This window comes from Bombus vancouverensis, chromosome 4 (genome assembly GCF_051014615.1).
Source record: "Bombus vancouverensis nearcticus chromosome 4, iyBomVanc1_principal, whole genome shotgun sequence".
NCBI lineage: Eukaryota > Metazoa > Arthropoda > Insecta > Hymenoptera > Apidae > Bombus > Bombus vancouverensis.
Genome location: NC_134914.1, coordinates 13,511,236 through 13,533,700, shown reverse-complemented (window position 1 = coordinate 13,533,700; position 22,465 = coordinate 13,511,236). Strand labels below are relative to the sequence as shown.

Here is a 22,465-nt window from a genome sequence, read left to right as displayed (position 1 = left end):
GTAAGCTCAAAAATATTATAAGCAACTAATAATTTCTAGAGATCATAATTAAAATATAGTAATCAGAACGTAATGTAATAATGCACAATATTTGAGGAAACACGTTTATTTTTTATTAAAATTCGTATAGTCGTACATAACAATGTAGGTCTAAAATGTACATACACATATATATATATAATAAATCATAATAAACAAAGGGTTTTGCGCATGCTTGTCCGAAAGGATAGAATATATATAGAAAGGTGTAAGCGTCATCAATATCCGTATCGATAACCCGAGGTTGACTGAAAGTAGACAGGCATCGTTCAATGAAAATTCTTCTTTATTCGTAATCGATTGCTGCGCCATCTCCGGTATACGAGGAAGCAATGCTAGTTTTAGTTAGTGCGCATTAGTGTGTCTGTCGATCACAGAGTATAAGTTGAGTTTACCTGCCAAACGTGTATCTATGATTGCTCAAGTTTGTATACTCGTGCCATTCTCGGTGTTGTATTTCGACAATTTTCCTGGAATATTCCGGCTAGACAGGGACACCGAGTATCCGCATAGTGTGTGCAAGTGCGCATTAAAGGAGTTATGGGAGACGCAGCGATGAACGTCGCAGCGTCCGGTGGCGGCGGTCAGCGTGTCGTTAAGGAAGGCTGGCTGCAAAAACGCGGTACTACAGAGCAGTTTCATAATATTTATGTTTACTTCTTTCCTTCATTTCGATCGGGCTGAGTCCAAATTGAAATAACCTCTTCTCATTTTCTCAAATCTTCTCCTCTTTTATCGTATCCCTCCTTTTAATAATTAAACGTCAAGATTAAAAGTAATTTTTTCATGAGAATTTTAGAAAGCAGAATTACTATAATATTAAAGTATTAGACTGTTCGTTTGAACTTTGGTCATTATCTTGAACTAAATAGATATTACTTACATATTTTGTAAAGCATAAATAAAATGCTTGATATTTATAGAGGTGATAAATTAAAGATGATTTTTTATTTGTTATGTGTAGGAGAGCATATAAAGAATTGGAGGTCAAGGTATTTTGTTTTGCGGGACGATGGTACTTTAGTTGGGTTCAAAGCTAAGCCTGATCAACAAATGGCAGCTGCGGCACAGCCACTGAACAATTTTACTGTTCGTGGTTGTCAAATCATGTCTGTAGATAGACCTAAGCCTTATACTTTTGTCATAAGAGGTTTGCAATGGGCTGCTGTAATTGAGAGGACGTTTCATGTAGAAACAGAACAAGAAAGAGAAGATTGGGTTGCAGCGATAAGGTTTTGAATTAGACAGAATAACATACTTTGCGAGCCTATAGATTTCTGAAAATATATAAACATTTCTGTCATCTTTTATTTTCTTTTATAGATATGTAGCTGCAAGGTTAGCAAGCGAGAAACAAAGTCAACAACAGCCTACACAGATGCAACATTCATCCTCGTCTGAAGATGTTGATATGGAATCTTCGGGAGGTGGTAGGTCAGACTCGTGTGGATCTGTCGGGGTAGTGTCTTCGGATGTAGACGGTGGCAGTATTGATGAACTATCTGCAAAATTTAGTGTTCAAGGAACATCGAATAGTAAAAGTACAGGGAAAAAAAAAGTAGTATGTATATAATTGGTGTTGTTCTCTACACATATCATTCTAAATCTAGATATTTTGCATTTAATAATACATTTTCTGATCTTCCATTTCAGACTCTTGAAAATTTCGAATTTTTGAAAGTTCTGGGAAAGGGCACATTTGGGAAAGTAATCCTCTGCAGAGAAAAGGCAACAGGCCATTTATATGCTATTAAAATATTACGAAAAGAAGTTATTATTCGTAAAGACGAAGTCGCGCATACACTTACTGAAAATAGAGTACTGCGAACTACGAATCATCCGTTCCTAATTGTATGTAGTTTATATATTGTTATATCGTCCTTGCGCATATAAGGATAATTAATGTTTTTTTAATTTGCAGTCTCTAAAGTATAGCTTTCAAACAGCGGACAGGCTGTGCTTTGTAATGGAATATGTAAATGGGGGAGAGTTGTTCTTTCATTTAAGACGTTCTCGTGTGTTTGGCGAGGATCGTACTCGGTTTTACGGTGCTGAAATAATTTCAGCATTAGGTTACCTTCATTCGCAGGGTATCATTTATCGTGATCTCAAATTGGAGAATCTTCTCTTAGACAAGGATGGACATATTAAAATAGCTGACTTTGGATTATGTAAAGAAGATATAACGTACGGTAAATAGCTTGTGCATACTCAAATATGAATTTGTGGATTTGAGAATGGTAAAAAATACCGATAACATTTCAAATATTCAGGGAGAACGACGAAAACATTCTGTGGAACTCCTGAATATCTTGCACCAGAAGTGTTAGAAGACAACGATTACGGACGAGCCGTAGATTGGTGGGGAGTCGGTGTTGTTATGTATGAAATGATTTGTGGTCGATTACCTTTTTATAATAAGGACCATGAGAAGCTTTTCACGCTTATTGTAATGGAAGAAGTAAGATTTCCTAGAACGATTAGTAATGAAGCAAAAGACATGCTTGGTGGTAAGTGGGTGGTAAATTGAATTGGAAACTCTAAATCTCGGACGAAAATTCATCTTGTGAAATTGATGGATTTTGTTAAGCTTTTAATTTGTTTTCAGGATTACTTATAAAAGATCCGAGTAAAAGATTAGGTGGTGGACCTAACGATGCGAAGGAAATTATGGATCATGCATTTTTTTCGTCAATTGATTGGTCGGATCTTGTACAGAAAAAAATTCCTCCTCCTTTTAAACCTCAAGTAACGTCTGACACAGACACCCGATATTTTGATAGTGAATTTACGGGTGAAAGCGTCGAACTTACGCCGCCTGATCAAGGATTTTTAGGTAGTGGAGGTGGTTTGAATTCGATAGCCGAAGAACAAGAGCATTTCCCCCAATTTTCCTATCAGGAAAGTCACTCAGCAGCAACATCTTCCATTGTTTCCATTAATCACTGACAGTATCAAGCTTTTCCTTTGTTTACATATTGAGATGTATGGCTACATGCATGAGAAAGTTATTCGATTACGACGAATATTTGCAGTTTGTCTACCAATTTGGAAGAATTTTTTTAACGCAGATAAATCGAAATATCAGTTATTTTCGCTAATTTATGATGCTTTTTTATGCATCTTTATAAGGTTTTAACACATATCTCCAATGGCAGATTCGTGTGTATGCGTGTAAGTATATACGCATATATACACATACTCATTGAAATTGTACATGAAAAAGTTATGTACTATAGGATCCAATTAAATTAATATTTATACCTGCTGAGTAGGTTCGCGGTGATATAACGGGGATTGAATGTTTTGTTAAACCGAAGGCAGAATAAGAAAGATAAGAAGCTTATCCTGTAAACTGTGTTACGTTATAAAGAGTGGCATGCTTCTTCTATATGGAAGAACGATATTTGATAATCGTAGCTACAGTTTCTTTTTTTAATGAAGATGGTGTTCAATATTTTCTGGCTTCGTTGTCAATTCTATCGCAATAATTTATAGAAGAGCAGTTCCTGGTTATTTTTTTAAATTCATTAGTCAAATATTATAGCAGAAGCCAAAATAGTAAATTACACTTGGCAAAGAGCCAGTCAACGGGCAAGTGGATTTTCCATTTTAAAAGTAGCAGCATAGAAACATTAATAGCTTTAATTGAATTAGTATATAAATCTGAAATCAATTTCTAACATCAAAAGAAAGCGTTTCTTTGTTATACTACTACTACTACTACTGAATTTGGAAGTGTTCTTTTTTTCTTAGTACGAATTACGCTATTCATCATGTATCATTGACAAATATTGATTTACTGTGAGAATCAGATGGAAATATGAAATGCTACCCTAATATTATATTATTAATATTATATGCTACAATGATTATATATATACATATATTTATATTTTAACAATTAAAGGATTATATTGTATGTACGCATTATTAATAATTTCCATCTCATTTGTAATTAGCAAATTTTTGTAGTTTATCCGTTTTTACGCAAGAAGGAATGGGAGAAATTTTTTACAATAGAATTAAAAATCAATTGTTTGAAGTTGGTAGATACGCAGTTTTGCTATTTACCACAAAAGAGCATGATACATTGTCGAAAAAGATAAACGATAAAAGTTATGTCTGTATATCGTTTTAATTACTTTGTCCTAAATTATATCTTATGTTCCATGTTTTATATTTTATTTGCAAGAAGATCCACATTGTACGATGGTAAGACATTATCCTTTATGAGCCAAACATGATCCAAAACTGCTCCTTCTTTGTCATCGGATACCTATTACCGATATATCGTTAAATGAATAGTAACAAATATTCGTTTCCCATTTGTTTTTCCCATAGTATATAATACCTGTTCGAGATAAAGATGAGTCTGATTATATGCTTTCATCCTGGTATATCCATAATCAGAACTACGGTACGCAGACCATTCTGGTTTATGCGGAATGAACTTTTCGCGACCTTCTTTACATCCTGCTGATCCAGTTACTACATGCACAGGTGCCTTGTAGTTTTTGTACGGATTTTCATAACTACCATTTTGTACCTAAATATTATTTCACTTTACTTATTTTGAACGAATTTAAGACGATATTTTCATGATGATAGATTACCTTAAAATTGTATATGGGCCACAAACGTTCATAACTATGTTCATGAGCCCATAATAATAAATCTACTTTGTACTTAAAGAAAAGATCCTCGAGACCAAACCAATTTATAATTGGCAATCCAACTCTTATTAAACTTTGATGATTGGTGCAGTCATCGGCATTAGCATTGCTGCAATACATTGGTCTGTGACCAAATACAACTATCCATGGTCTTTGTGCCCTATAAAATATTGTTACTAATTTTTGTTGTATTCTGATAGAAAAACATACAAACTTACCTATTCTTTGGCATGTTTGCTTCCGTTAAATCTTTTTCTAACCAGTTATACTGTTTAACAAGTTGCTTTATACCATAATTCATAAAGTAATAAGCTTCTGTTTCAATTCCTATGAAGTGAACTGGTCCTACATTAAAGCTATACCATAAACCTTCAGAATTACCAGGCATTGTAAAACGTGACCTAATAGCATATTTATTTATTTTAACAATGAAGAAATTATAAATGAATAAATTGATAATCTTAAGCATAAAATATATCCTGACCTGTAATTACTGAAGTTATATTTCTCTTCATGATTACCAGGTACTGTCATATATGGTAAATATGCAGCCACTTCTTGTATTTGTTTCATAAATTCATCTCCAACACGTGCATTATCTGTATTCATGTCATATGCAAAATCTCCAATATGAATTGCTGCATCATATAGTCCACGTTGTGCTTCTTCTTGCAATCTAGGTAAACTTTGAGCATTTTCATTACCCATATCGCCAAAAATAACAATGTGAGGTGACCATTTTGCTGATACCTCGGGAGCAGTTTTTAGATAAAATATATTGGACCATCCATATTTGCTACCACAGTGATAAACTATTTGAAAAATTTATATACATATGTATATAGCTGATTTAAGATCCAATAAATAAATAGAAAGTTAGTTTACTTACGGTAATTAGAATTAGGTTCTAAATTTTTTAACCATACTCTATGAATATATTGTTTTTGTTTTTCATTTCCACCATCAATAAATAAAGTAGAATTTCCTTGAGCTGTAAGGATTAATCCTCCTATTCCATATTCAACGATTGATTCATGAGTATTGTTTCTTGTGGTCCATGTTACGACAATGTCATGAATAGTATCTAGAAATTATAAGATATTTGTTAATAATTAATTATAGAAGTCCTTTAAGGAAGTTGTGTAGTAAGAATATAAGTAATTTGGAATACGTTTTACCTCCATAGGATAAATGTACAGCTTCAGGTTGATAGTAAATAACATTGCCTATTGCGACAGAAAACAAAGATAAAACAACCAACCCAATTGTCAAATTCATTTCTCATTAATTCACCAAGGATTGAAGTCACGTTGATGTATATCAGTCACGATGATATTCGATCAATTTATTTCTTCACTTATGAATATGTGAAAATGCTGACGTTTGTGGAAACTTCAAAATTCAGACAATAAGGTCTTGAGCTGTGTTCAATCGAATACAAAGAAATACTGCATTTATAGGCTGTGTAACATTCGGTTAGACTCCAATCGCCTAAGATCGTGTATCAGCAATGAGTCAGGCATTATCAACGAAACTCTTATCAGCTGTTTAGTTTCTAACAACACTCTAAATTATAGAATGTTAAACATACTCCTAATTGGAAGGTTTTATTGAATTCCAGCATTATTTCAGTCGAAAACAAGATTCAAATTAACACACTGACAAATTACCTGAAATGTTCAAGATCAGAACTCACGTGATAGCGCCATCTCGGCTATAAGTATGACTCTAATGTATTATTATCCATATTGCACAATGCACTTACGTCGAAGTATCCAAATGATATGATAATTAGTAGTAGCTTATATTCAACTACAAATTACCATTCATTGAATTCAAATATCACATCTGAAGAATTACTATAATCATTCATATGCAACTGAAAGGAAAAATTTGGGGATCACAATCAATATTTTTCATTTCTTCCTAAATATTGATAAGAGATATGTATTCCTAAATTAATTGAGTTAATGTTAGTCGTACACGATAGAAGTTGGCAGAAAGTAATGCTAGAAGTAGAGAGTGTAATTATGAAGTTAGCATCCCTTATATTGATCACGCGCTCTGTCAGTTCGTCTTCTCTTTTCTTCCCAAAGAGCTCTCCTATTCTATTGCTCTTGCGCGGGTACGTTTTTACACGTCCAGTATACAAGAACGGCCGTGTATAAATGAACTCATCGAACATTATCTGAAACGCAAGTTTTAACCTAAATTACATTTGTGATATCTCTCTTACATATTACTTATCACTTTTTACTATCTAGATATAAACTCGTATCAGTAACTGTCTTTTTTAACAGAATTTCTCCCATCTTCAATATTAATAGCTCCTTATTTTTCATCAATTCTTTAGAATGAACAATTGAATTGCAAGACTCAATACATATACATAATTAAATAATCTCCCATTTATATAGTCCTATAAACAATATAAAAAATGTGTAAAAAATATACGTGTTTTGTTTGTATTTGAACACACATTTTTAAGAGTCGAATTGGTGGGGGAATCAATCCATACGTTATACTGCGAGCATTACCCTGTAATAGTGAATTTGATACAGTAAAATGTGCTTACGTCGCCGACACGGAGGTGCAGTTTAAATAAAAACGGGAAGAATCTTTTATGAAAATTGATAGAGTAAAAGATAAAATCGACGAATCGGTAGGGTAAGTCGAAGATGGTGGGGTTGCCGCCACGAGAATGACGACGGCGCCGTGGCGGCCGCTACTGCCGCCGCTTCGCGGCGAGGGATGGAGATCAGCGGACGACAAGCGATGTCAGGGCTGCTGCCGCCGTCGGTTAACACGCACAGGTTCACACCCATCCTCGACAATACACTTTAGAGCTTCGGTGTCGCGGGAAACTGATAGGACGATCTTCTTCAGGAGTCAGTTCCATAGTGTAGTGAATCGATGCGAATGGCTCGTGTCTCAGAATCTTTGGAAATAATCGAATAGAACGAAAAGTGATGTGCTTCTGGAGCTGAATAGGGTGGCTGAATTTGTTTCTAATTCGCGAGATCGTACAGTCAAACCTAAAGAACAGAAGATACGTTAATCATTACAGCACGATAAAGATTTGCGAACGTTCATCGGGAATACAGGTTAATCGTTTCACGGTGAAATCCTCTTTTGATCCTGCCTGATCGAGATGTCGCAAGTATCCTCCGCCGAGGGAGGCATAGAATGAAGATGATGTAGACAACAAACGAGAGGCGAGAGGCAGAATCACGTAGAAACGACGGCCTGTAAAGCAACAGTGCTCTCTTGTGTAATGAAATTCCATCGTAGGACGTGCATTTGATTGGGACCTACCGTCGACGAAAGTGAGGGGAAGTTAGCATGAGGATAGCCCGTGTTAGTCCGGTCTCGACTCCGAATCGAGGCTCCTTCGCGGTTCCCGAATGCCACCCGAACAGACCCATGCAGTTAAGGATGCGAGCAGTCAGGATGACCGAAGCAAGCGAGGAGTCGCGTTCAGTGAAAGCTCTAATCAATAAGCTAGGACTCGAGGGATTCTGAATTTGTTGATCGTTCGAGAAGCGAGTCTTCGTTGCAAGGATGTAGGGGGGCCCATACTCGGGGCCCCAGTGAGGGTTTCCTCCAAGGACTCTTCCGAATCGCTCGTATTAACCAAAACTAAAACGAACGTTAAAAGAAGCTTCATTACGAATCCCTCGTACTCGTATTAAAATATATAAAGAGAAATATATAAAAAAGAACGATATTATTCCTCCTGTGATTTTTCGAGTTTGCAGCAGACCCTACCGAAAGTATATTAAGTACCAACGTACTTAATCAAGAGGAACGATCGGATAACGCTACGTGTTCGTTAGCAACGTTTTTTTAAGGAATATCCGCCGCTAGTTCTCTTGTCGTTTTAGTCATTTAATCGGTGTACGTAAATATAACAACCTTAGGTAATTGTTAGTGAAGTTGAAAGTTCCCGGGGCGGCTCGACAATTGCATCGGTTCGAATCAGCCGAGCGAAAACTGTGTCAAACCCGTCGTCGAAAAATTTTGGCTCCAGTCTTAAAACCTGAAAAACAGAGAAAAATAGAGAAGCAAAAAAAAAAAAAGAAGAAATAGAATCGAAAGAGAGGAAGAAGGAAGATAGAATGCGTTTACGTCTAGGAAAACGTGGATGTTGTTAGTAGTATATGTAGATCGTGATATATCGATGGATATATAAAATGAGATGCGAAGATGCAAGAGGAAACGAAAAGAATGGGACGCGGTAACGACGTTAATATCGGCGAATCGTTTTTTCGGTGATGATAGGGCGGCTGCGCCTATCATCGACTTTAATCAAGCATGTCGCGTCAAGATTCGCCTGAAGCATCGTTTTCTCCTGGTAATGGAGTAGACCAGTGTCTATCGTTGAAGCCAGGAGAAATGATCGATCTAGGGGGATATATTATCATATTGATCAACGAGAATGACAAGATCAAACTGTACGGTGAGCATCGATGAGCAGCGTCATTAACAAACTTCTGCTGTTTATTTATCGTCATAAAGTTAAAAAACATTTTCTTTTTCTTTTATTTTCTTTTCCTTTTTTCTCTCTCTCTCTCTCTTCCTTTTTTAATTAGCACCAGCTACATGCAGTTTAATGAGCGTCAGCAAAGCTGCTTGTCAAGCACGTAGGCGTGAACTGTGAAACCCTTTCTCTCTTTTGTTTCTCGTGTCTTTTCCTCGAGGATGCTATCATGTGTAATCATTGACATACAAACGAATTGGCTAGTCCGTTCGTCCTGTATAGTCTGTATCTACTGTCTGTTCGTGTATCATCTTTTTCTACTTAGACTCGTTCTTTTATATCATACTTCTCTCTCTCTCTCTCTCTCTCTCTCTCTACTCGGATTCAAATTCTGATACATTATAGTTGTAGTATACACATATGCACTGTAACACATTATACACATATCCAATTCGTAAATGTTTGATGATTAGATTATTCTGATTATTATTTCTTCGAATACTTACTTATATTTTTTTGATAATGGGAATTGTTCCAAATGTATTGCAGGTTCTCCGGCCAACAACAGGGACACGTTGGAAGCGGTCGACGAAATTTTAGAAGTTAACGGTAGCAGGCTGGAAAATTCCAGTCAATCGGAAATCATTCAATACATATGTCAGGTATTTAACATTCATTTATAAAATTGTTCGGATAATTTGTAGTAAAATGTAGGAAATACTCGAGAATACTGTATCTCTCCAGAGTTAGCGTATCATTAAACAATATGCACATTCACTGTTACTTTTCGTACCTTCCTTCCATTTTCTGAGTTAATTTTTTAAGCTTCTGGAGAGTACTTAATTTCCTATTATGAGAAAATAATATTCTGTAAAATCAGAATATAAGTGCAATGAAATAAATTATTGATACATGAATGTTGAAGATTTATAACCTATTTTCTTATCGAAATATGTATAATCTCTGTTTCTTACTGGGAAACATCGTTCTTTCTATTAATCGGATCTAGATTTTTCTCTTTAATCGAGGCATTAGATCGATTCGACGTTTCATTGGAAGTAGTACTTGTCAAGCAGTACTTTGCAAAAGTAAAAAGTTTTCTAGAAATTTTTCGAATATCCCTATGAATACTATATCTTATGTATTAATATCTATACTGTTTACTATTTACCTTATTATACACTATATGTAAATTATGCCTAATACCTTTTACTACAAATATTAAAAATTACGTACTTATCATAAGTTTTATAATTTTTCAAGTATGTTTCGATAGTTAAGGATACGTAAAGTAAGTATCAATTTGCTTATCGATTAATCGATCTATTTATTTCCCTAGTGCGTCAGCTCACGAACGATATGTCTGCGAGTGCGGAAGAAAAGAGGAAAGGACAAGGGTGAGTACGTTTTAAGAATATTTATTGTAATTTTAATTTGTGGGGATTTTAATAGGTAACAAAATTTATAAATAAAATATGAGGAGGTTAAATGATGTTATCGTGTAATGATTGGATGACAGATTTTCATACATTTATAGGTTAAAGATGTAAAAATATACGGAACCCGTATAATATGTAAAGATACATAAAATATCCAAAGTAAATTACTCATTACTGTATTTAGTAAAATATCTGTTTTTATTTGATTTATCTAGACATGTTCAGAAAAATATTTGAATTTGAATATTTTGAATAGTGCGGTACCATAGAATCTATGGGGTAAATGTCGCAGGTTATCGATCGACTATTTAGTACATCATGTCGTATTTCAATATTGCGATTATCGCAATTGTTTCAAAAGTTCGTTAGTCTTCTCGTGTCTGAAAGATGAAATGGTTCGCATCAAAGTGAGTTCTGTTCTTTTTGGAAAAATATATATCTTGTGAACATTTATCTACGGTAAGGATTATTTTATCTGTTTATTTTACTGCTGTATTAGATCAACGTAAACTTCAGTACTTTTACAAAGTAGAAATATCCATCATTATCAACGAAAGATGTAATCCCCTCCTCGCAAATCGTTTGACAGAAAAATTACTTATTATACATTTTAATAAATGGATTAACGAATAAAAGAATTTATAGATAAAAAATAAGGAGATTAAATGATTTTATTGTGAAATATCGAGACTGAATTTGGCCAGTACGATATCGTAGAATCTATGACGTAGAGTGTCAATCGATTGTTTAACGCATCATATCGATTTTCGATACATATTGCGATTATCGGAATTGTTCCAAAAATTCGTTAGTCTTTTCGCGTCTCTGAAAGACGAATTGTGTCTTCTCGTCGAAGTGAATTCTGTTCCTTCTTGGAAAGATATATTTCTTCAGAACGTTCGTCCTCGGTAAGGAACATTTTGTCTATTTATTTTATTAATATCGTTGAATACTCCAACATTTTTATGCAAACATCAGATAATTAAAGAAGTTTGTAGCATGTTTGGTAGTCGATGCAACTATTATATCTTATATTTAATGGATGTGGGAAAAGTATAATCAAACAAAGCACTAGTTACGAAGTTTTCGTTTTTCAACAAGATAACAATATGAAGAATAGGCAAAAAGTAGCAAGAATCTTAATTTTTTAGATAAGTTCTTTAATTACGAGAAAGTGGATACTAATAGAAAATCTCATACGATAGATATCGGTAACGTTATCGACAACTTCGACAAGTTTCTTCGCGTTATCATCTCCTCCCTTCAATCCCTTCAAATCGTTTGCCAGAAACAATTTTCCAAGACTAACCTCCCGTGAATATGAAAGATTCAAACCTCGGGCCTTACGTAAAATCGTCGGCCGATTTCGTGTTCCCTCGTGCGATTCCGGCGTTCGCCAGGTAAATGTTCAGGTCGCCGCCAGCGTGTAACGGAGACGAATAGAGGGGAGAAGAGAGAGACAGCGAGGAGAACTCGGCGAGAGGCACAAACAGTGCACACGAACGGAGGGAATCTAACCTTCGAATGTATCCGCTGTCACGTTCAGGTCCTCGCTAGTACGGAACCGTACATACGTGCCAGCGGTTCCGCGGTATTCCGCGCGCTCTTATCGTCCTCCTAACCTTTCATTTCTAGTTTCGCGTACACTTCGTCCCGTGATTTCGTTTAATTTCTCACGTTTGCGTGCTTAGACGTCGTGGCTTGTCCCGAACACCTACTATCTATCTACTTTTACCTCATCTTCGCGCGAATACGTTCGACTTTGTGTTTATTCGTTCGATGATTATCATTGGTGTCTCTGTGCACTCGTGTTCTCCCTCTCTGTTTTTGTGTATGTGCCTGTTGTGATTCTCGTTCCCGGTTCTCTTACCGGTGGAGGGAAATCGAGACAAAGAGGAGCCAGATGGCAGCTGGGTTTGTCCTCGAATCGTCCAGAATCTCGAAGATATTCGATTATCGAGTCCCGAAATCGCAGTAAGCTGGTTACCGTTAATCGTCGATCGCTCGTCGCTGGATCTGTCGATACGGAAGGTGATTGCTCCTCTCTTATACTCTTTTCTTTTCTTTTTTTTCTTAACCATCCTTTTTTTCTTCCTCGAACCACGGTGACGTTGCTTTTTAAAGCCATCTTTCGCTCGTCCTCTCCGTTCGATTGTTGCGCAATCACGCTTTTATTCTTCGGCCGTTATATGGGCTCTATCTCCCGGACCCGAGCAGAAATGAGTTTTCATTTGATTGCTCGTTTCGATTCGTTCGCACGAGTTATGTGTCATCAGTTACGCGACACGCTAATACCGTTTTCTGTCGCGAAAACCGAGACTAAGAATCCGTCGCGGTTGCAGTTTCTGGGTTAGACAGCTAACTTACAGCGGCTCGCTAAACCATTCGATCGCTTACCTTACTGAATATCGGTTGATACATTTTGAAGTTTGCCGTTTTAGTTGCCACGAGACACGACTGTCATGATCGCAATGCTACGATTTTTAACTCGTCTCGTGCATACGTACGTGAATGGTTACGTTGTATGTAGTACATAGAACGTATCACATGTCGACGTATTAAAATGAATTGCCTATCATGTATACATTGTACGCAGTATACAAAACATTTTGGAATTTCATTATCTGTGATCGGACACGACTGTCACGATTATATCGGTCAAATCCCGAACCAATCTAAAACCTAAAACTCTACCTATGCATTCGACAACTACTCTTATGAATATACTACTTATGTACGTAATTGTAGTTGCAGAAAGAAAGCTTTAAATTTATCTATTAGATCTATGTATACAAACGTATATACCAATGTGGCGCAAGGAGAGATACCTCAAATTGGATTAAATTTATCCATCAATCTACACGAGTATTGCGTTTGTCAGAAGAGAGTATAAATGATGTTAAATTTATTAAATATTTCATTCTAAAGAAATCTCATTATAACGCATTGTCCAAATATATTTGCTATTTTTTTTTTCTTTATAGAGAAACTTTTTACCCACACACATACACATATATACGAAGTTCGGTTGCATCGACAAATTTACAATCGTCAAATGGAGAGGCGGTATTTCCTTTGACACGATAATTAAACCGAGTATCTTTAAAGCGAATAATATTTAATGGTGGAGCGAGTTTCGCAAAGGATCGAAAAGTGCGTCCATTAGCAAGCGCGGATGGCACCGGAGAGTGGATTTCGATGAAGCTTTTAATCGTCGAGCCTGAATTTCTCCAGGCTGGAAATCGATAACATAAACGGACAAGCGATCCGTGTCGCCGATGTTAACGCGCGTTTTCACAGGAAAAATCGCTAAGCGCTGCCGTAGCGGTAACGCGCGCTCGTTGCCAGCCCGATAAAAGTGCGCGCGCACGCGCTCCCGCGCTTCCTCGTATTTGCCTATCGCGAATAACGCGAATGTTTTGCCGACGAGAAGCAACAATCGGTCAGGGTGCAGCACGCGTGTCAGCATTGCCGTGCGTTTCAACCTTTTTTTCTCTTTTGCTGAACGGCTACCTCGGCTACTTTGTTCCAGCGTTTCCGCGAATTCCTCCGACGTTTCCTCCTTCTTTATTTTTTCCACGAGACTTTCACGCGAGCGGCTTTCCCGTTTTTCTTGCTTCTTCCATTTCTTACGTTCGTCAAATCATTTGACTGGGAAAATTCCAATTTTCAAACTCGTTTCAGCGTTACCTGCTAATCTTACCAGGTCCGGTCAAACGTTCGGTGTTAAAATTTCATTTAAAATTGTATATTTATCGTTACTTCTTCTGTTCGTCCAACTTCATGTAAGTTCTTACGTTATCCGATTAATCGGTTTCTCGACTTCTCCTGATATAAGAATTTGCATAAAGTTAGTTAAAGTTAAAAATTTGCAGAAATTTTGAAACCGCTCGTTTGACCAGGTCTGCTAAGCTTGGCGCTAATTGCGTGTAACGTGCAATCGAATGTAACACGCAAACGGTAGAAACTTGATGGGAAGAAGAGATGTTTAACTTTTTTGTTATCTACGACCTTAAATATGCCTGTTTTACGCGTATCTTAAGTTTCCTCTTCTTTTACACTTTTAGAAATTTATCAGCCTCCTTTGAAAAGGCTGAAAAGGAAGAATACTCGAGTCTACATCACGATCTGCATAATATCTTGTTTCTTCTGTAGTTTGGTTTCTGTGCATTTAAACAATTCTGTACGGGCGATCGATATTACGGTCAATATTTAGTGTCTCAACATTTGGTCGGCAATATACATACGCTGGAAAGCTAATGTCTTATTGACAAAAATGTCTCGTAACTCGGGTACCACTACAGTGGTATTTCAACTCGTGTTTATTAGAGACTTTGTTTGCCTATGTTTGACGAGTACTTCATGTTCGTAAAGCTTTTGCCCGATTCTTTGCACACCCTGTATATCGATCGCCTACGTACATTGTAATGCCGAGAATGTTAAATATCGACGATGATGTTGATAGTCTGGAAATTAACGTAAAATTTCAATGTCTTTCCGTTAAAAGTAGAATGCAACAAACTAAAAGTGCGTTTTTTCTGTACTTGGCGTGTTGTCCGTATCACGTACAAACTGAACGTTCGAAGGGCTAGGAAACAAAAAATTTTCTCGTAATATTATTCGAACGACGCGACACGATGCCCATTTCAGTGGCTTTTTACGCGTGATGCAGAAGATAGCGCAATACTCAGCGTCTCCGATAACTTTACGATTTATTTACCCAAAGTTAGCGGATAAATGACAAACTTATCTAGGAAGAAAGCACCGAATTAATTTCTATACTCCTGACAGACGGCGTAAATCACGAGCGGCTAAACCGGTTTACTGGTTTGGTCGCCGATCGCAATACGGATCCATCTTAATACATTGTAGTTTCGCTGAAACGATGTACATTTAATAGAACATAAATTATGACCCACTTTTCCATGTAATTCCCGAGTGAAATGTTGCGAAATTCCATGACAGGAAAGTATATATATATATACACTTGTTATATATATATATATATATATATATATATATATATATAGACAGATAAATAGAAAAATAGATAGATAGATAGATAGATAGATAGATAGAGAGAGAGAGAGAGAGACTCAACGTAAGAAGCGGCGTTCTAGCGAAAGATCGTGCCATCCTCGGGGCATAGTGAGATAAAAAGTGTCCCATCCCTTCGGTACTTACGTATAAGTACGTCTATGCATATATGCACAGTGGGATGTTTCTCGTGCTTTACATTTCTGTAAATATAAAAATATTAGAACAACTCGGAACAGAGTTAGCGATTTCGGCCTGTCGTAGGTATAGCTAATGCATATTCAGCGCGACGCACGGTAAAAGAATACTTATCGTTACAATTTGGCCCGTAAGTACGAGTTCGTAACTCATTTGGAGCGGCTGTAAATGGAAATAAAATTTCCGTGCAATTATCCCGGCGATTTTCAGTTTGTACGATTAACACGCGCGCTAAAAAGACACGGTACTGCGAATAATACCGCTAAACAACAGAGTATCGTCGTCATATAAACGCCAGTACTTGTTCGTAATAGTCACGTTACGTTCGGTCGTAACTTGAAATCAAATTTCCGTGCAACCGCAGTCTTCTTCCGCTTTAAAGCCCCCACACTCGAGAATTGACGATTGTCAATGGGAATGCGCGTCCGGTACGCGTCGACTTTCCCCGAGTTTCTTCCTCTTTTTTGCCAGCGTGTGATCGATACGACGGAAGCAGGGCATACGTGGCAGTAGGAAATCATTGAGAAACGATTAATATAGCGTAGGTAAGAGAGGGTATAGCGAATTCGAGGGTACGTCATTCGTTGGTAGTGTGTTTGGCCTGGGGCGAGTAGTTGCGTAGAAAACAGGGAAGAGTTGCACGCATCGCGAGCACGGGACAATTACTGCATAGCGTTGCGAACGGTCGGCAGAGAGGAAGTAGAAAAAGAGCCGATAGTACCGGTGGAGGAACACAGCTGTGTTGTGTATACACTGGCGCTCATAACCGTTACGACACCTCCTCGTTTCATATGAAATGTGGCGAGTTTAGATTTTAAATCTTCACGATGGTTATCGGCTGACATATTCGTTGTTCTTTTGGTTTCGATCGTGTTTTTGATACTACCGACTTTGTTCCGGCGTTTCGTGAACGTTCCAGTTCACCAGTTCAGACGCGGATCGGGTTCAGATATAACCATAAATGGTTTCAAATGATAATAATCATAATAACAGCAGGTTTTGGTCGAAAGTTTTGTGAACGTATTCCAATTCACATTCTTTCGGTGCAGACTAGGTTAGGTCTAACCCGAAACAGTTTCAAAGAACTATAGCGCTAATACGTTTCGGTGGCAAGTTTTGTAAACATCCCAGTTCAGTTTTGCGTAGATCAGGTTCGATTGTAATCCGAGACGGTTTCAAATAACAATGATTATAGCGCGTTTCTCTCCAAAGTTTCGTGAACGTTGCAGTTCACTTTTTCGGTACTAGATCAGATTCGGTTCTAACTGTGAAACAGTTTGAAATAATTGTAGCAAGAATAATAGATTCTGGTCTGAAGTTTCAGCAACATGAAACGCTTCGCTTCTTCGTGTTAGATGTGAAACTGTATCAATCATTTTCAATCGTATCAAACACTTTCCACAAGTTGTCTAATACTTATGAACGGGGCTGTACATGTGCGATACACGCATGTGTAGGTGTGTTACGTACGGCCGTGACGGAGAAGGGTAAGAGAGAAAAAAATAGATCGGCGGAAAATATTTATGCCTGTCGTGCGCATCGGCCTAGCTCGTTTGATTATCAGGTCATCCCCGTAAGTGATACGAATTTTCCCCAGTATTTTTAGAAAACTAGGCACCGCAGCTTTCTTTCGCCGGCTTATGGGACGCGGTTAAAGATGGCATTTCTTCTTTTAACGCCGGACGTACGCTCGTGCATGCCGTCGGTCGATTCTTCCGATTTCACGTTTACGCTACAAAATTTCCTCTTTTAATGTGCGTTCTGGCTGAATCTGCGAACCGCGAAGTTTCTTCTGGAAAGTTTTTAGCGCTGACTATATAAATATTAAGTTAGCATATATTTTGAAATATGTATATATCGATCACTCTTCTTTGCTTCATTAGAGATGTCCTTCTATATAGGGTGGCAGGATTGTAAGATATTTTGGCTATCGCGAAAGGGGTTTGCGACTGAAGAAAGACTAGAAAACACAAGCGTAGAACTACACACTGTGGATGCTTAATTATATAAATGTTAAGAATGTATAAATTAAGATTATACACGTGTTAGAGTTATAGTTTGAGACATATATATTCAATTTATATTCTCCTTTTATTTTATTGCAAATGCCCTTTTAAATGCAGAGAAAATATTATTATTTGACTATTGTAAAAGCAGCTCGGGCGTTGAGAAAGTTTAAGAAATAAAAAAAAAAAGAGAATACTTTACCGATTGACCGATTAATTACTGCAACGTACTCGATTTTCACGTTACGCATTACCGAATTCTGCTGTATTTGCAAAGTTCAATAACTTCGTATACCTGGAAAGCGGAGAGCTAAAGGTAATAAATAATTAGAGTATTATATTAGGTAATAAATAATTAACGTATAAATAGATAAATCACGTACCTATATTACGCGTTAGTACGATAATTAACATTCCCATGACGCCAATATCGTCTCATCGATCGTCATAGCATTAATTGAAGTCATAGTAAAAACTTGGAAAGTTTCTAGCGGCCGAAAGATTTACGAACTTCGCGCGACAAGATAGCTAACAGGGTCGAAGGTCGAGTCGATGTTGTACGAGGTTCTCCGGTGAATTACGGCCGTTCTCCTAAGTGCTCCGTACATATTAGCGCGGTGCAATTTAGGCTACGCGCTTTCCGGTGCTAATGGTTCGATCTTATAGCGGTGTGAATCGAATTTGGCCCCGTAACAGAGTGGAAAGTGGCCGCCGTTAATCGAATTTACTTTCACGCCGTGAGGAAGAGGAACGTCGCGTTCCACACTGCAGCGGAGGAAACGGAACGATTCCAGGAATTTCACGTAACCGCGTGAAAGACCGAGCCGCACGTTCCGCGCGGACTAGTAAGCGTTCTGCTTAATAAAACCGCGTACCGTTCTATATTTCAAACGGGCAATTTCTAGTGAAACGCGTTCCTAGGGAATTCTTTTCTCTTAGCAAAATCCGCCTATAGTTAATGCCCTATTTCTAGCCCGTTTGCTTGGGGGTAGGTCAGAGGCATTCGAGAGAAGCAAGCCGGGGATATTTGCGCGAGATTTTTGTATTTTTCCGAGTATACAGTAGCTCGCCAAAGTATTCCAAACATTTACTATAGAATACTTTCGTGCATGTATTGTACACGTTATATAAAACATTTTAACGAGATAGGGCTGGCTATGGTTGTAACGGTAAAATTTGAAACTGACTCGAAAATGCATATACATGTTGCAAAAGAATTTATTGGAAGCATACTCTTGTCAGAGATCATCGCAATATTTGGACGGCCAATTATTCATTTAGTATACGAGCTATACAAAACATTTTGAAGTTGCATTGGCGTTGTAACGAGATAGTATAATGGCGTGAATGTAATGGCAAACTTTGAAACCGATTCGAAAATGCATATAGCAGTTGCAAAAGAATTTATTGGAAATATATTCTCGTCAGAGATCATCGTAATATCTGAACGATCAATTATTCGTCTATTGTACGGGTTATATAAAACATTTTGAAATTATATTGTGTTGTTATATCTATATTTAGAGGTAGGATCGCGTTAGTTATTACTTTATTATTCGGATGATAAACACCACACTTCTCGGAGCCGAAAGACCTCTATGGCACACACTTAGAAGGGACACGAACGAACGAACGAAAAGGAAGCCTTAAACTATCGATCTGGTCTATCGACCGTGTCTAGTAATATCTTCTAGTTACTCCCTTTTGTAACTAGCCGTCAGCATATAGATGGCGAGCGAGAACTCGCGTTGTCATTTTCAACATATTGGCGTTGTAACGAGATGGGACTGGTGTGATGGTAATGGCAAACTTTGAAACCGATTCGAAAATGCATATAGAAGTAGCAAAAGAATTTATTGGAAGTATATTGTTGCCAGAGAACATCGTAATATCTGAACGATCAATTATTCGTCTATTGTACAGGTTATGTAAAACATTTTGAAATTGTATTAGTTTTGTAACGGGATGGTACTGGGGCGATGGTAATGGCAAACTTTGAAACCGATTCGAAAATGCATATAGAAGTTGCAAAAGAATTTATTGGAAGTATATTGTTGCCAGAGATCATCGTAATATCTGAACGATCAATTATTCATTTATTATACAAGCTATACAAAACATTTTGAGGTTGCATTGGCGTTGTAACGAGATGGGATCGACGTGATTATAATGATAAAATTGAATACCCATCTGATCATGGATATATTCTATGTATTACACAAAATGTATTAGAATCTATTGATGCATTAAAATGAATTGTGTATCGTGTGTATATATCGTACGCGGTATACAAAACATTTGGGAATTTTGGCGTTGCAATGAGACAAAATTGCCATGATTATAATGGTTAAATTTGACAGAAATTGTAATAGTAGTTGGAGGATATTTATTGAAAGTATATCAAAGCCAAAGATCATCGCAGTATTTAAACAGTCAATTATTCATCCGTTGTACACGTTACGTAAAACATTCCAAAATTTCATCGGCTTTCTAACCAGACACCGACTGCTATGATCGTAATGGTTGAATTTGGAACCAATTGAAAAATACACGCAGTCAGTGACAGTAGTCTGCATCTATCGAAGCTTCTATATCTCACTTACTTATACTTTCTAAAATGACGCAATGTATTATTAACGCGTTCTTAAAAGGAATCCACGAAATTAAAATATATTTGTCTCGCAAAAATATTGGGCTGAAGTTACATTGGAAATTGCAAGGCCTTTCGAGCTTCAACATTCTCAAACGCTTGCGTCTTTCCTTATCCTAAGAATAAAAGGTCGTAGTAGATATTTTTCTTTGTCGCGTAGATTGTCATGCTAATCACTGTCGTTTACTACGATCCATCAAGTTTCTCAGAATGGCTAAAATAATATCGATTTCACGGACTGGAAAGATACGAACGACTCGGGTAACCATACGATACTTTGCAGAAATTAAGTAAATTTGCGAATTACGGTTTAGTATATTTCAATTCGTTGCGACTCCCAAGGCAAAGTGTATAAAATTCGCGTGGCTTAGAGAGACTTTCGTAAAATCTATTGCTCAAGACATCGAGCCACGTAAGCAGAAGTCCGAGGGTCGTCACGATGCTGACACACGCGCGTATCTCGCGTGAATGCAGCAGATGCTGTACGGTACACGAGAATGGCAAGGCTTCGATTATGGTCGATTCATATACCGTGCTTGACGCACGGTTAGGCGAAAACCAGTTTTCTAACTGTATACGCGATCCCATAGTCGTGGTATATGTGTGTGTGTGTGTATAGCGTTTACAATCAAATACCACAAATCACTCATTGCATGACAATCTCGTAAGCATTCGCGTGACACCCACATTACGCGTTAGTTATTTTCTCACATAATGTTACGATATCGATATCGTTGCGATATTAATGGGGCGTACCATGGCTTTTCTTTAGATCGCGGATTTCTGTGTATTTATGCGCGATTCGAAGCCGCAGGATGTATATGATATGAATATTTTGTATTTGATAGAATACGAGGATTGTAGGAGAAAAATGTAAAATTCTTCATTATCGCACTTTATTATCGACGAAGGGTACAAAAGTAACGAATTCCTTCGTTTATCGGTCGTTTCGAATTTCTGTAGCTCGAATTCTTCTCTAGTAGAATTACAGAATTGCCAAATGATCCGTTACAATTTATATGTAAGGAACACAAAATTAACGAACTCTTTCCATCATTTTTGCTTCATATTTCCTTTCCTTGGATTTTCGAATCGCCCTGTAATTACATTTCCATAGAATCGGCGAAGAAATCAACGTTTACTTTTAATCCGCTTTCTCGCCAACTACTAGCCTTTTCCATCTAAAATTTGTTTATACCGCAAATTAGCGAAGGACCTAACTACTAAAATTACTAGTACCTATGATATCTAAAATGCTAATATCCATAGCATCTAAAATATTAATATTTATCTATTTATTTGAAACATTAATATTCTAGATATTACAGATACAAAGTATTAATATTACAGCTACAATACCTAAAATATTAATAGCTGTAAAGTACCAATATCTACAATATCTACAAGACTAATATTTATCTATATATTTGAAACATTAATATTCTAGATATTACAGATACAAAGTATTAATATCAACAGCTGCAATATCTACAATACTAATATTTATCTATTTATTTGAAACATTAATATTCTAGATATTACAGATACAAAGTATTAATATTACAGCTACAATACCTAAAATATTAATAGCTGTAAAGTACCAATACCTACAATATCTACAAGACTAATATTTATCTATTTATTTGAAACATTAATATTCTAGATATTACAGATACAAAGTATTAATATTAATAGCTGCAATCTCTAAAGCAATAGTAATACCTGTAATATCTAATACCAATCTATTAGCGAAGGATACCGGTGAACTGTTTCGATCATCGTAGCTACGATTAGAACGTGCTCGTCACGGCACCGTTTTGCTCGACCCGAATTCGACGAAATCGGCATCGACGCACGTTCGAGCGTGACTGCACGTAATTTTCCGCGAGATTTACTTTAGAGAGCCTTCATCGTGGGAGAAAATGTTAATCGTTTCAGTC

The 22,465-nt window shown here is 36.9% G+C and overlaps 3 protein-coding genes and 1 long non-coding RNA gene across 11 annotated transcripts in view; 2 read left to right on the top strand and 2 right to left on the bottom strand.

Annotated features, from left to right (window-relative positions):
* The first annotated feature begins 370 nt into the window (after positions 1-370).
* On the top strand, positions 371-4,169 carry Akt (AKT serine/threonine protein kinase). Its single transcript, XM_033333575.2, has 7 exons — positions 371-661; positions 1,004-1,271; positions 1,363-1,600; positions 1,693-1,890; positions 1,961-2,231; positions 2,313-2,549; positions 2,648-4,169. Exons 1-7 carry the CDS (start codon positions 580-582, stop codon positions 2,986-2,988), a joined length of 1,635 nt encoding a protein of 544 aa, XP_033189466.1. The 5' UTR covers positions 371-579; the 3' UTR covers positions 2,989-4,169.
* LOC117156510 (acid phosphatase type 7) lies at positions 4,076-6,435 on the bottom strand. Of its 2 annotated transcripts, XM_076618014.1 has the most exons (8): positions 6,386-6,403; positions 5,894-6,308; positions 5,605-5,799; positions 5,200-5,527; positions 4,934-5,116; positions 4,656-4,875; positions 4,394-4,588; positions 4,076-4,318 (listed from the first exon to the last, which is right to left on the bottom strand). In XM_076618014.1, exons 2-8 carry the CDS (start codon positions 5,991-5,993, stop codon positions 4,217-4,219), a joined length of 1,323 nt encoding a protein of 440 aa, XP_076474129.1. In that variant the 5' UTR covers positions 5,994-6,308; positions 6,386-6,403; the 3' UTR covers positions 4,076-4,216. The 2 variants fall into 2 exon arrangements, with proteins under 2 accessions (XP_076474129.1, XP_033189481.1); XM_033333590.2 differs by having other exon boundaries at positions 5,894-6,435.
* Positions 6,436-7,842: 1,407 nt separating this feature from the next.
* Positions 7,843-22,465, bottom strand: part of LOC143302598 (uncharacterized) — a 73,518-nt gene continuing 58,895 nt past the window's right edge. Inside the window, exons 2-4 of the long non-coding RNA XR_013058220.1 lie at positions 8,631-8,754; positions 8,031-8,354; positions 7,843-7,961 (exon numbers count right to left, since the gene is read on the bottom strand). This is a non-coding gene — a long non-coding RNA (uncharacterized LOC143302598). The remainder of the gene's footprint in view (positions 7,962-8,030; positions 8,355-8,630; positions 8,755-22,465) is intronic.
* Positions 8,341-22,465, top strand: part of LOC117156499 (uncharacterized) — a 132,006-nt gene continuing 117,881 nt past the window's right edge. For 6 of the 7 annotated variants that reach the window (XM_076617995.1, XM_076617994.1, XM_076617993.1 and 3 more), the window contains exons 1-3: positions 8,341-9,174; positions 9,745-9,857; positions 10,535-10,592. In XM_076617995.1, coding sequence (XP_076474110.1) covers positions 9,030-9,174; positions 9,745-9,857; positions 10,535-10,592 — 316 coding nt within the window. In that variant the 5' untranslated portion in view covers positions 8,341-9,029. Of the gene's footprint in view, positions 9,175-9,744; positions 9,858-10,534; positions 10,593-12,569; positions 12,666-22,465 lie in introns of those variants that run through there. The other variant, XM_076617997.1, reaches the window with a different exon arrangement.

Coding starts and splice junctions, on each gene's coding strand:
- Akt (XM_033333575.2), top strand. CDS start 580: ATGGGAGACGCAGCGATGAACGTCGCAGCGTCCGGTGGCGGCGGTCAG. Junction 1,891..1,960: donor CGAATCATCCGTTCCTAATT/GTATGTAGTTTA, acceptor TTTAATTTGCAG/TCTCTAAAGTATAGCTTTCA. Junction 2,550..2,647: donor AGCAAAAGACATGCTTGGTG/GTAAGTGGGTGG, acceptor ATTTGTTTTCAG/GATTACTTATAAAAGATCCG.
- LOC117156510 (XM_033333590.2), bottom strand. CDS start 5,993: ATGAATTTGACAATTGGGTTGGTTGTTTTATCTTTGTTTTCTGTCGCA. Junction 5,800..5,893: donor TGTACATTTATCCTATGGAG/GTAAAACGTATT, acceptor TATAATTTCTAG/ATACTATTCATGACATTGTC. Junction 4,319..4,393: donor CTCATCTTTATCTCGAACAG/GTATTATATACT, acceptor TATCGGTAATAG/GTATCCGATGACAAAGAAGG.